This window comes from Epinephelus moara, chromosome 6 (assembly GCF_006386435.1).
Source record: "Epinephelus moara isolate mb chromosome 6, YSFRI_EMoa_1.0, whole genome shotgun sequence".
In the NCBI taxonomy this organism is placed as follows: Eukaryota; Metazoa; Chordata; class Actinopteri; order Perciformes; family Serranidae; genus Epinephelus; species Epinephelus moara.
Genome location: NC_065511.1, coordinates 25,364,430 through 25,379,010, shown reverse-complemented (window position 1 = coordinate 25,379,010; position 14,581 = coordinate 25,364,430). Strand labels below are relative to the sequence as shown.

The 14,581-nt window shown below is 41.7% G+C and overlaps 1 protein-coding gene across 3 annotated transcripts in view; it reads right to left on the bottom strand.

Moving 5' to 3' along the window:
* Nucleotides 1–12,755, bottom strand: part of myom3 (myomesin 3) — a 98,116-nt gene extending 85,361 nt beyond the window's left edge. For all 3 annotated transcript variants that reach the window (XR_007570158.1, XM_050047559.1, XM_050047560.1), the window contains exons 1-2: nt 12,583–12,755; nt 9,282–9,408 (exon numbers count right to left, since the gene is read on the bottom strand). Coding sequence is in view for 2 of the 3 variants with exons in the window: in XM_050047559.1 (XP_049903516.1) it covers nt 9,282–9,388 (107 nt within the window). In the remaining variant the exon portion in view is untranslated. The remainder of the gene's footprint in view (nt 1–9,281; nt 9,409–12,582) is intronic.
* Nucleotides 12,756–14,581: the final 1,826 nt, after the last annotated feature.

Sequence of the window (14,581 nt, the reverse complement as noted above, 5' to 3'; positions counted from 1 at the left end):
ACATTTTTCCACTTTGTGTCAGTCCATCTCTAATGAGCTTGGGCTCAGAGAAGTCAGCAGGGTCTCTGGATGTTGCTGATAAATGGCTTTCACTTGGTATAGTAGAGTCTTAATTTGAATTTGTGATGCTGCGACCAACTGTGTTTACTGATAATGGTTTTCCAAAGTGTTCCAAAGCACATGCAGTAATGTCTTTATACAATAATGTCGGTTTTAAATGCAGTGCTATCTGAGGGGTCAAAGGTCACAGGCGTTCAGTGTTGGTTTTCAGCCTTGCCCCTTACATGCAGTGATTTCTCCAGACTCTCTGAATATTTTGCTGATATTATGGAGTGTAGACGGTGAAATCCCTAAATTCCTTGCAACTGTGTATTGAGAAACGTTCTTATACTGTTGCTCTTCGCCAATTAACCTGTTTACCTGTGGAATATTCCAGCGTGTTTTAGGCATTCTGCAACTTTCCCAGTTCCCAGATTAAATGTAGGGTGCTCATGGTTGTAAAAGTGGTAAACTCCAGGTGAGTGCAAGCTGCTAATGAAGTGAAACTGGTCAACCATGGGAAAGAGGGAAGCCACTGAGCTTACGTCAGGCACACTATTATCAGGTCAAGAATGCATAGTTAAAATGCTTTCATTAGTTCAGAGGATTTAAAAGTTACAGCAGTAGAACGACCGGTTTCGCCCCATACTTGGTCTTGTTAGGGCGTAACTGATAAAGAGTCAAGCTTTTGTTGCCACTGTCCCAACTATTGGAGCGTATTGCAGGCATCAAACTCAGAATGAGTTTATAGTTGCTGTATTCAATTGAATATAGGTCAAGTCACAAATCATTGCATTCTGTTTTTATTAAGCGTCCCAACTTTTCAGGAATCAAGGTTATACAAACTGAGGTACTTATACTTTACCTGAGTATGTTTGTTTTTGATGCAACTTTTTTTTTTCAATCTCTACTCCACTACATTTCAGAGGGAAATACTTTTTACTTCACCACATTTATTTGACAGTTTTAGTTATTCGTTATTTTACGATTTAAGTTTTTAAGAATGTATTAACACAACTGAAAACAAATTTATCTGTAGGACGATTGACAGAAAATGAATTGGCCACTATTTTGATCATTTAAATGTTTTTCTTTTTTTTCATGTAAAAATATTTGATGCTTTCTATTGTGAAGTCATTTCTCACTATTTTCAGACTTTTTACACACCAAAATATAAATCAATTAATGGAGATAATTTAGATTGAGCTCTAACTCAGCCAACTACAACAGTAAAATCCTTTTACATAAATACATAAGTAATAATAATCCAATGATCAAATATAGTATTAAAGTCACAGCTGACATTTTCCCCCTTTATTACTTTAAGTACATTTTCCTGATTATTCTCAGTAACATTTTTAACGCAGGACTTTTACTTGTAACAGCGGATTTTTTACAGTGTGATGTCAGTACTTTAATTTAACCTCTGGCCTACTCCAAGTACCCAAGCAGGGCAGTTTATGACCTGTTTTTGAGAAATATCATGACCATTATCAACTGCTTCTGCTCTGCCAGTGTTCCCCTTTTACTCACTGGTGTTCAAATACACATGCTATTGTCTACAGGGAGCTTATATAATCAGGAAGAACAGTGGCTGCTGATGTGTGCGTGTAAGCAAACGATGACAATGCAGTGTTTATGAGCCAAGTGTTTTGGCTCTGAGCCAATAGGTTGTTCATGGTACAATGACAATTGTAATTGTTGTGGCATCATAGCATGCAATTATCCGCAGTGTTCAGTTTTTAATGCACAGTGTGTCTGTGTCAACTGGTGGCCGGGCGTGTTCCAGTTGATGAACTGGAACACAAACTGAACATGATGAACCAAACACACGGAGAAGTCACTGGACAGACACAGTAAAGTGATCCTAAATCAAAAGCGCTGACAGCTGCTGTCTCTCTCTGTAGGACCTTTTAAATTAGTCTCTTCATCATGGTCATGCAGACACACACACACACACACACACACACACACACACACACACACACACACACACACATATATATACAGACAACAGGCACATGTGTGTAAGCCTACACTAAAGCATGAGCTCTCAGTTGAAAGCACCAACTATAAACTGAGCTGACCTTATCTATGTGCTCCCCCATAAACAGGAGAGGGGCATTTGTTGTTAGCAACAAGGTCACATGAGGGAATGAAAGGCATTTTTGTAACAAGAGAGGGATTCATTTTTGCTCCCCCTTCATCCACGGATGACTGTTGCTCTTATTATACGAGTAATTACAACCACAGTGAGAGGATATTTTAACTTTGAATGCTTTGCTTGTTTAATTACAGCATGCTTTTGCCTAACATTGAAATAAAACACATACAGCACAGCTCAGCTCCATTGAAAAGGATAAATACAAAAATAAAAATCTCAAAGCTTTTGTGCCAGAACTGTGTATTTACCCAGGTGTGTACTACACAACCCCCAACTACCGTTGCCGCTAACATCTCGCCTCAGGCATTACTTTCAACATGCCATCTTACAAATGGCAATGCAAATTGACATGACTTCTCGTTTTCTTTTGTTTGTAAGCTGGGAAATTTCCCCATTCAGAGGACAACTTCTGCTTTTGCCGTCTTATTTTTCTCTTTTCCTTTGTTTAGGTTCCCTTTGAGTGTGCGCTGAGAGGCTTGGGCCGTTGAATAATGCAGCGCAAAGCCTACAGCTGGGCAGTATCGCTCAAGTACAGCCCACAGATATATACACACAGGGACACAAACACTCACGGCATGCATATAAACAGGAACATGCACACACATGTGCACCCACGCAAGCAAACAAACACTTATGGGAGTGCTGATAGTGCTGCTGTGTGCAGGAGAGTGGAAGTTGTGCATTAATGTGTTTATAAACAACATGCTTCCTCAGAATATTAACTTGGTGTAACTCAGAAAGAGGCACTGGATGGTTTGCCCTCAGTGCTGTACGCATGTCAACAACTTGTATTTATAATAGACACCTAAAACTAAACTCTTTGGGCAAAACTGTTCTTCTTTAGTAGTTTTGTTTGCTAAACCCACCCAGAGGCTACTTTGTTAAATCTAACATGAAGATAAATTTGAGTGTCAGCCCACTGAGGATGTTCTAAGTATAAATTTCACAGCGCACCTGCTCTCTCTGTCTCGCTTGTTTTTAACAAAGATGAACTCAAAGTTTGGCTGAAAAACCCTGATGGAATAATTGCTTATTTTCATCATCCCAAAGGAGAAAAATGGCTCCAGTTCCCTTTTATTCTGCGATGGAGATTGCAGACCTGCAGGTTAGCCTAATTTAATAACACACTGCAGCAGGGGGCCTGTGAAAATGGAGGCAAATTTGACTAGAGACTATTAGGGCAGGTCCAGAAGTGATTCCTATTAGATCTTACTGGGACCATCTGGGAGCACTGGTGTGCCTGCTGTGTGATTTTCTTTCTTCTTCCTTTTTTCACGCCTTCTGCCACAGCACAACTGGACAAGGCCAAGTGACAAGTGAGTGAGTGTGTGCACGTGTAGGAAGAGACACAGATATCCTCATAGTATGATGGAATAGGCTATTACATCGCTGTTTTACTTGAGTAATAATTTGAGATCATCTTAAAGCTGGTGAAGTCAGTGGCTTGAACAGCAGCAAATGGATTGACTTACAGAAACAGTTTAAGCTAGAATGAAACATCACAAGAAACAGAGTATGTCTTGTGTGAAACTCATCTCAAGGTCCATTGAGTAGGTTTCATGGTGCTCTCAGTCATACCACATAAGCTTCATCAACAGCCCAACTGTCATGGGAATGTAGAAGTTCATTTTTTCATTTTTTTCTGAGCCCCTTAAAGGGAAACTTTGGGATTTTTTTTAACCTTGACCCTATTTTCAGATGTCTAATAGGGCTTTCACATCAGGGAGCTGACATTGGGTGAAAGACGGGGTACACCCTGGACAGGTCGGCAGACTATCACAGGACTGCTCACATTCACACCAACGGCCAATTTAGAGTCACCAGTTAACCTGAATGTCTTTGGACTGTGGGAGGAAGCCGGAGTACCCAGAGAAAACGAGCGACAGTGTTAACCACTGCACCACCATGCCGCTAACCATTCCAATTTAATACTGATGCCTCTATATCAGATGGATCTGACTTTGCTGCCGCCTACAACCTGCAGCTCTGGCGGGAGATGTATGAGCTTCGCGACTGACAGCAGCGGCTCTACCTCCGGCCAGGAGCAGAGCTTCGCCTCACTGCCCTGCAGCACCCGCTAATGACGGTCCAAGGGGTATCATTGTCGACCTGCGGCACCCTTTTCCTGACTGTAGTTAGACCACAGTCTCACACAGATGATAACGCAAGTGAACTCAGGTACAGAGCAACATTACTAATGTGGAAGCTAAGTGCAGGGGGGAGGGAGGGGGGCACTTGTACTTGGGCATGGAATGAATCAATCCTAATTAATATGAAAATGCCCTAAGTGACGAATGGGTACAACTATTTTTGAAATTGGTCTAGTATTGAGTAAGAGCACTGCAGTTTGCAGCCGCAAAATAGGCTGCAGTGTAATCCTTGAGGACAATAGAGCATTGCACGTCCACTAAAAGTGCTTGTATTTGCTACTGACAGGCTCAGATTGTTATTAAAAGTTTCAGACAACAATATGGAAAGGACTCTTCAAAGAAATAAATGTTTTTTTATTTACCTTTCACCTGATCCAGTCTGTTTGTTACTGTCTTCCTGCAACAACTCAACTGTCACAAGACTTCAGACTGAGACTTCTTCTTGACTGAGACTTCGTTAGACACAATAATAAACAGACAGGATCAAGGAGGAGGTCAAGTAAAACATTATTTCTCTGTAGGGTCTTCACCATAATGTTAGACACTTTTCATAATATTATGGGCCTGTCAGTGGCAAAAACAAGCACCTTTAGTGGACGTACTTGATGGTGCGCTATTGCCCTGAAGGATTATGTTGCAGCCTGTTGTTCACATTAAACTTTTTTTTTTTTTTTTAAAGATATTTTTTGGGGCTTTTTAGCCTTTAATGGATAGGACAGACAAGTGTGAAAGGGGGAGAGAGAGAGGGAGTGACATGCAGCAAGGGGCCACAGGCTGGAGTCGAACCTGGGCCACTGTGGCAACAGCCTTGTACATGGGACGCCTGCTCTACCACTAAGCCACCGGCACCCCCACATTAAACTTTAAGACACAAAAACATGGGAATATAGGGGTTGAAATATACCAGACTTTCCTCTTTAAGGTACTTTCTGTGTGTTTGTGTAAAAGGTGAAGTTCATTCTAAATCTTAAGATTGTTTTGTCAGCCGCCATTTCCAAGGTCAGGGATTAACTCTGACCGTAACATCATATCTCAGACCTCACCCCAGGACAAAGTGGCAGCAGTTCATGTATCACGCTGACATTAAAAGCGAGCTGCTGTCTGTTTCTTATTTTAATCAGACTTATTTTAAGAGCTGATGGGTCTCAGAATGTTTACGTTATTGCAGTCCCACTTGCTGCTGTTCATATTTGTCTTTCAATGCACTTGGCTGGAACGCCTCTCATTTACAAGACTCGACACTCCAGCTCATATCCATGCTACGATAACACTACAAAGTCACTGAACTGCAGCTGTGCGCAAAGTTGTTTTTATTTGTTCAGTGGTGTACTCCACCCAGTAGTGTGTGTCTTCACTCCTGAAACAAGCTGAAAACTCCTGTGATACCATGTCAGAATAAGTTTTTGCAGAGGATTAATATATATATGTAGAGAAACACTGTATTGAAGTTAAAGCTTAAGGTAGTAAATTCGTCCCCAACCAGAGGCGTCTTAATACCAGAGACAGACTGTGTTTGTGAATACTGTATGTGAATGTGTTGTGCAAGCAGCTACCACCAGCGGCCCACAGGGTATACTTGGGTGGATGTAATGTCTCATTGAGCTCAGAATAACCAGCCTGCCATATGTTTCTCTTTAATAAATACTTTGTCATCCACCAACTGAAAGCTGTGATCAATCAGGACAGCTTATACAACACAATACTAATCACATTTACCTTCTTAATTATTTATAAGAAGGGCAGAAACTGTAAACACCACAGAGGCGTCTTTTTTTTCTGATACAAGCGAATTTCCTCTGCTCTTGGTGAGATACAGGTTTATTGCAAAACAATCTCAGTCTAAATATGTAATTTAATCCTTTAATCCAACATAAGTTTTTTTTTTAAACAAATGAATAAATCTGCCTATGAGGATGAGATAATTTAACTTGGTTCCCACATTAATAAGCTTTTTTTCCATGAATTTTATAGCCTGAAGTGCCATTTATCTGATATTCATGCAGCTATTTCTCTTCTTTTGTCTCATTTCAAGAAACTAATTTCTGAAAAATGCCTGAAACAAGAGATGCTGCTCTGGAAATAAAACTGCATTATCTCAACTCGTTGGCAGAAGTTTCCTCTTGTTGTAATTGCAGTCAGGGTTAATGGCTGAATATGAGACTTAATGACTTCAAGATGAACATTATGTTTCTCACTGTTGTAGTGTTACAGGTTGTAACTCTTAAGCCACTACCAAATAATACTGGTGATTATACGGCTTCTTTTTAGGCTGGAAGTACAGAAGCAGTGCGCCAAAGGTTAGGGGAGTGTGTTTGTGTTCAGTGAACTCGCAGATCAGATTCCCAAACCAAGAAAACTATAATAAAGTACTAAAAATTAATGAGCCAGTGTCTCCTGTCCCTCCCCAGCAGTCACCTTTAATGCGTCATTGACTGTTGCACTTGAACTCTGTAAATTAGAGCTCCGATCAGGCCCAAAATATTAGTCCCTACACAGTTTCCATGCCTGACCCCAGCCAGACCCACGGCAGCAGTTTGGGGCCTGAGTCCAATTAAACACCCAAATTTTGGCTGTAAAATAAGTGTATTAAAATTATTGTTTTCTAATATTAAAACATTAATTACAGTCTAAGGGTTGATGTGTCTCCTCACACTACTTCTCCTTCTTCTCCTCTTTATTTTAATAGTCTGTCGTCTCGTGCATGACATGTTCAGCAGAGTGGGCTGTGCCCCTCAGTGCCTGTTGCGCGCACAGCAATCCATGGCGCAGATGATGATCACTGCTCTTCGCTGCAGTTTACGCACATCTCTCCTACTGTTGGGGAGGCATACGGAAACACTGCCAACCAAGTTTCCTTACTCCGTTATTTCCTCACTTTCCCTCTCTCAGTTGCAGATCTTTCTGTCTTTCCCTCTTGATTCAGTCCATTAACACTTCTGCCATTTACGCATAAGAACTGCCATTGAAATTAGGGGGAACCTGACCCGATTCAAGCCTGGGGGCAATAATGAGATATCACAACTTGGCCTGACCTGAACCTGGCATGTTGGGTCAGGCCCATTCAGGGTCGGGCAGAGAATCAGAGCTCTACTGTAAATCCATCTACAGTAAATCCTCTAAACTGTGGTTGTAATTGGAAGCTCAGAGCTTTGACCTTGTTTTACTTTATTAAAGTTATGCAGAGTGTTGCTTAAAGGATAAGGCTGGTGATATTCCGTATTCTACTATTGTTAAATCTCATTAAAAGACAAAAAACATTGATGCATTTGTCTATTCCTTAAAGCTACAGTTGGTAACTTTTATAAAAATAACTTTATCACTCAGTACGTTTACATGCAGCTAGAGAAAATGGAATTATTGGCTTAGTCTGGCTGAAACCGGACTTTTAAATGCATGTAAACAGCTTAGTCCGACTGAATTTGGACTATCTGTAGCTTGACTAACACACCTACTGTAGATAATTCGATTGAAAATGGAACTATTGCTGCATGTATCCACTTAGTCCCACTGGAGTCGGATTCGACGTTCTGCGCATGCACCACTTTTTCTTTCGCGGGCTTTCACCCAGAAGAAGAAGGAGATGATGTAGCAGCAGTGCAGTAACTCCTGGAAAAACAAACAAACAAACACCATGGCGACTGAGAAGCAGAAGACGCACTTCTGGATGGACGAGAAAACTACATCTCCGCCATCTTCATTCGTCGATAGTTTTCCTTCGAGTCATCCGGAAATAGTTCAGTACGCACTATATTAAAAAGGACACTGCGCCACCTATCAAGGCGGAGTCAGACGCACTTGGTCAGAAATTCGATTTTCTCTTCTGCATGTATACTCAGACAAGACGAGAAGTCTGACTTGACTGATTAGCCGAGCTATGAGCTTAGCTCAACTACTGCGTGCATGTAAACGTACTGAATGTGATCTGGTCTGTGGACATTGCTTGGTGCTTCACAAGACTGTTACCAACATGGCGATCAGGTCACAAACTTTCTCATTTTACAGCTACACATTAGAATAAATGAATTAATAAAATATGTCTCTGAAAACATCTGAGGTGAGAAATGGGCAATGTAGTCACAGAATCATGATTCATATTTGATCAGCGCTGCCCAGTTTGCAGTTCAGGAGGTGTTATGAACATGATTGACAGCTGCATCAGAGACTCCCCGGGTCTGATTGGCCGTTTGTTAGGGCACAAATTAAAATACTGTTATTTTCTCTATCATTCTTTTGCTATGATATTAGAATTATGTAATTTAAGTAGCACAAAGAAAGGGCAGAGGTGAGCTGATTAATTTAATAGGTGCGCCAGCCTAAGCTTTGGGTGCTGCAGGTATAGAGAGAGGGATGCCGGCTCGCTCTGATGTAATTAGTATCGGCTGTGCAGTTGCGCTTCCTTTGTTTGTCTCCTGCACAGAGAAACAGGTCGGAGAAAACTCATTTGCATTAATGCTCAGATGATCGCAGAGACGCTATTGGTTTGTATATGTGCATATGTTACATGCATTACAAAGGGGTTATATCTGACTATATTCTTTTCAGTAAAAAGTTTATATGTCGAACATAACATTCATTCTGTCACTCTTGATCTTTTCGCCATGCAGGAATGTCTTGTGGCAAAGCCTATTCCCAGATATTTTTCAGCTTTATTGCCCAGTTTAAAACAGTTGTTGGAAAATTAATCAAAGGTAATGAGATAAAATATATTGATAGTCATCAAAATAGTTTAATATCTTATTACATTTTAACAAGGTAACTAGCAATCTGTTGCATGACATTTCAAAAGTTACCTTCCCAACGCTGCTCTTGTCCCACTGTTCGGATTTAGTGACAATGTCAGCAAATATCATAAAAGTTACCAACTATAGCTTTAACTGAAAGATCTGAAAACCTCTTCCGCCACTGATGTCAGGAGAGCATGTTTGCACCTGGAAGTGAAGGTCTTCTTCTTGATCTGCGAGGACAGTTGCATGCTGTGAGACATCTGGGACGACTGCTCCTCCTGCTCTCGCTGCATCACCACCCTGGTTTCCATGGTAACCTCCCAACTGGCACCTGTGGAGGGGAGGGGAGGGGAGGGGAGGGGAGGCTAGGAGTGAGCCGAGGTGTGTAGGAGGCAGCGCGTTACAGAGTCAATGGGAGTCAGTCAGACACTAAAAGCACTGTAGCCAGCTCGGAGCTGTATGCTTCATATTGAGTGCAGCTGAGTTTCCAAATTAATGGCCTCTTTACACTGTAGACACCTCAGCCTTGGCAAGAAACACAACTATTTATATTGTGCTTTGTATTCAGATGGGACCTCATACTACACTGTGTATCTCTCTGAAAGATTAGGGCTATCAAAGGGGCACACATCTTCTGATATCTTGGAGTGTTTCGGGACAATCAACCCAAAGACAGAGCAGGGTGCTTCTAATAACATAATGTTTCTGAATCAATATCTGCTGCAATTACATCCTGGATCAAAAGAATCATACATCAAACTTGTGTCAGCCGCCCAACTTCCATTTGCAAAGGAGCGCCAAACACACTCACCATAAGTGGGTTTCGATTCAAAGTGTCATTTATGCACTTTAGAGAGGAAAATTGGTGTCTGAAATCCAATACTTAGAAAACAGACACAGTCTTTAGATATGGAGTTATTTAAAAAACATTTCAGAAAATTCTGAACTTTCAAAGTAACTTGGGCTGAATATTTTCAGTGTTTATTATTCTGATAATCGATCAATGGGTCGATGTACAAATGTCAGAAAATAATGAAAAGTGCAGACCCATTTTCTACTTCTTGTTTTGTCCGATCCCCAGTCCAAAACTCAAAGATAGTCCGTTATCTTATATTGAAGATTACTGAAGACAGCAAATATTCCAGCCTAGTTGCCAGAATAAAATGTTGGCATTGTGCATTTCAGCAAACTATGGATGCTCGATGTTGCATTTGCACCTTACAAACATGTTTATGTTCATTAACATTTCTTAAGTGATTAAGTTCTTATTACATGTATATGAGGTGGGTTTGTCATTGTGACCTTGATGGATGTCCTGACGCTACGGGTGAGAAGCTGGGCAATTTATCAATCGTCATATGAGACTAGACACCTTCTTAGAGTTAGATTAGGCAGTAATATGTCAAGTATTTTTTCCCCTGGTTTTAAAGGTTTCATTACAGTGATGTAATTTTCTGAACTTGTGTGTACTTATCCATAGATAGTATACTACAAACAGTAGATGTCAGTTGGCACGCCCCCAGTTTGGAGAAGCAGGCTTGAGTCCAACATAGAAGCTAAGCAACCTCTGTGGAGGGGTTGGCAACAAAACATATTTTAGCCATGTAGAAAATCAGTATCAGTTTAAGTGTATGCTATATTGAGGGTATTTTCACTGCTTTACCTTAATGTCAGACAGTGATTTTCAACAGGAAAATCGCTCGCTCTCTTCAAAACCAGACCCCATTGAAAAAAAGAGTGATTTAACATTGCTGAACACTGGAGCTGCTGGCCTACAGCTCCCTCGATCAGTCAGTTTATTTGTGTTATTGTGTGACTTTGGCATTTAAATGGTTTGTTCAGATTCACCAAAGTCATACAATAACACAATCTAATCGAAGCAGTGGTAGACCAGCAGCTCCTGTATTCATTGAGCCAAAATTACAGCTTTTCCCAATAGAGCCTGGTGGCTTTGACGAGATAGACATAGATAGGATATTGAAATCAATAACGGCTTCTCCGTTGAAACAGGCTGTTGATGGAAAGGTAAAGTGGTGAAAATACTCTCAGTGTAGCGCACACTTTAACTGATATTGATTGTTTCAGGTGTGACTTTTAGTAGGTGGCTAAAATATGTTTTGGTTGACCCCCATCCACAGCAGTGCATTGCTTAGCCATGCTAGACTGCAGTCTGCTTCTCCAAACTGGGGGCATACCGACTGGCATCTACTGTACGTAATACACTGACTACTGGTAAGTACCACATACAGCCCTATTTCGAAAGACCTGAAAAAAAATATTGGGATGCTTGATTTTGAGCCCTAATTTTATCCATAGATGTTTTTGCATTTTTGTCATTTGTCTAGCCATTTTAAAATGAAATACTTCAAATCAAACCACTCTGCATATCATGTTGTTTTTTTTATCTCAATGGAGTCCAGTGTGGTTTTCGGTGTAGGTGCGGAGAGAAGGTGTGTTTCAGTCCCACGTTACATGAATCAGCCCTTTGTGGTCCGCTGAGCCACTAATAATTCATCAGTTGAGGTCCGCCATGCTGCTGCCCTCACCCTGCCCATCATTAATCACGCGACTGCTCTGGGGAAGTGAATGCAGAATGCGCCCAACAAACAGAATCAGGTCGCGGCTGAGTGATAGCTTCATTCACCCACTCCCAATAGCAACCACCTGTTTTAGCACCCTAAACAAGCGTAATGTGTTACTTCTTCCCATCCCCTTCAATTACATCGTGGAAAACAGCAGCGAGTTAGCTTACAGGCTAATATGCTACAGGGCCAGCTGATTCCCCTGTTGCTTTTTTTGAGGCTCACTATGGTGCGAGGAGAGAGGTTGTTTGAACACTGTTAATGGAAGGTCGACCTCTGGCACATTAAAATTGATCAGTCTCCATGGGTAGGTCTGGAACCCGGGCCCCTGGAGGGAGCGAGAGCAAAAGCAATGCAGTGCTCTTTTCTACACACTGTGCAGTTTTCAGTCTCTGGAGTCAATTGAGTGCTCGGTTTCCAGGTCTCTGATAATGATATATATATATATGCTCGGTTTCCAGGTCTCTGATAATGATATATATATATATAAAAAACTGTATCAACAGAGGAACAAGGGGACAAATGATTTACTATTCAACTCGTTGAAGGGGAAAGCGTTGTCTGAACACGACAGGAGCTTGCTTTATGCCATCCCCAGAGAGCAATTAAAAGATACATCCACCGAGGCCATCAAAAGACGAGACCAATAAGAAGTTCAACTAGCTGGAGAAACAACAAGAGGAAAGAAGCCTTTTTGACAATACAAAGAAAGAAGAATAATTAACAGCATTATGCCGATGTACTGTGGAGGCACAGTGTGCACATTTTATCTGGGCTTAGTGTTTTGGTTTTTCTGTGTCAAGGAGGGTTATAACGCACTCTAATGCATCAGTAACATGTCTTAGCTGATGAAAGGCAAAAAAAGCTGTGTGCTGTTTGTGCTAGATCGAGATGAAGGCTGAGTAAAAGGAAATCCCACTCACGCTTTCTTTAAAGGAACAGGTGAAGTCCTCTGGGAGTCAGAGATCTGTAGGACGGATATATCCCACTTCCGTTTCTGTCTGCCTCCTTGAAGATCTTCTCCAATATGTCTGTCTCACCTGTCAATATTACGTCTCACTGCCTGTCTGTCTGTCTCACTGCCTCTACCTCACTCTCCCCTGTCTCTGTGATGAAGTGATGAGGGTGACCCTGGGCACAGTGTCCTTCAGTGCCAAGAATGTGGACAGCACAATGCTCTGTCATTTTTAAGTTGGTAAATATAGACCAATGACACCTCCCTTGTGTATACACACACACACACACACACACACACACTGGACACACAAAACCACCACAGGCACACAGACACAGATCATTTCCATCCACCAGATCGATTTACAGACAGCTCAGAGGACAAGCAGCTAAGACTGTACAATAAGAGAGGCCTGATCAAATGACCCGAACAGCTGAGAGGAACAGCTGGAACGGCCTCAGGAGAACAACTGGCTGCAGTGGAACTATGAATGTGTCTGCCCAATAAATGTCACTAAGAGAAATATATATTTATTTCAGGCCTCTCGGCGCTGTCCCACCTGGGTGCAAAGAATGCAAAATTAAAGGCTGGGAAATGACAAGCGGGACAAGAGAGGAGACTGAGGGCTGTGGGGAGAGATGCAAGATGTCAGACAGAGAAGGAGAAGGACAGAAAATCTGAATGGAAAATAAAGGGAAAGGAACAAGTCAGCTGTTAAATAGGAGATGAGTCTGACAGTGAGACTTGGACCATTTGGTTCCACCTTATTAAAAATCTGACCTTGGACTCTGTAAAAAGAAGAAGGTTAATAATGGCGGAGGCAACACCTGAGACTACTGAGTACAGAGTACCGTTGGCTATGACATGGAGGTTTGTGTGACCCTCCAAGGATATGCCTCCCCAGACCATCACTGACCCACCATCAAACCAGCCATGTTGGATGATGTTACAGGCAGCATGATGTTCACCATGGCGTCTCCAGACTCTTTCACGCCTTTCTCATGTGCTCAGTGTGAACCTGCTCTCATCTGTGAAGAGAACAGAGCACCAATGGCAGACCTGCCACATTTGGTGTTCACTGGTGAACTAGAGGAAGTCAGGCCCTCATGCCACCCTCATGGAGTCTGTTTCTGACAGTTTGGTCAGAAACATGCACACCAGTAGCCTGCTGGAGGTCATTTTGTAGGGCTCTGGCAGTGCTCCTCCTGTCCTCCTCACACAAAGGAGCAGATACTGGTCCTGCCTCTAGAGAAAAATCAGTCAGGAAGGATGAGGAAAGAGCAACTATCTGTGGCCACCACATGTAAAACCATTCCCTTTTGGGGGTGTTGTCTTGCTTTTGCCTCTCCACTGCAGCTGTTGTCTCTTCCATTTGCACCAAAGCAGGTGAAACTGATTCACAATCACTTGTGCTTCCTAAATTGACAGATTGATAACCCTAAAGTTTATCTGACTTGGGTGTTTTACTGAGATGAGTGTGTTTACTTAATTTTTTTCAGCAGTGTATATTTGTGGTTCCCAGAGAATTTATCCCTCTGACTTTGGTGCACAGCACAAAATCTGCTGTGATAAGAGTTTGTTTTGATTTAATTCAGAGGCCTTGATATGAGACTATCAGTAAATATACTCATTGTCTTTTTCTTGGCTGTTGACCATTGCCTGCCTGGCACTAGGTTGCTACCACTGCTTGAGCATTTAGGAAGGAGGTGTGCTAAGGTTGTTGCTCATTGAATCGATCCAGATTGATGTATTGTTACACCCCTTATATATGTGTGTATATTTATATACTCTACTGTGCCATACATCACTGCTTAATTATTGTACATTGGTTCAAGCTGTTCCTCTGTGGCCAGTATTGGTATCATTAGTTATTGCTGTACTAATCCTACATGACTGGACTTGAACAGGTCCTTGCATCATCCCCCTTTTCTGTATTCCTCTTGTTCTTGCTCCTCGTCTCCTTTTAC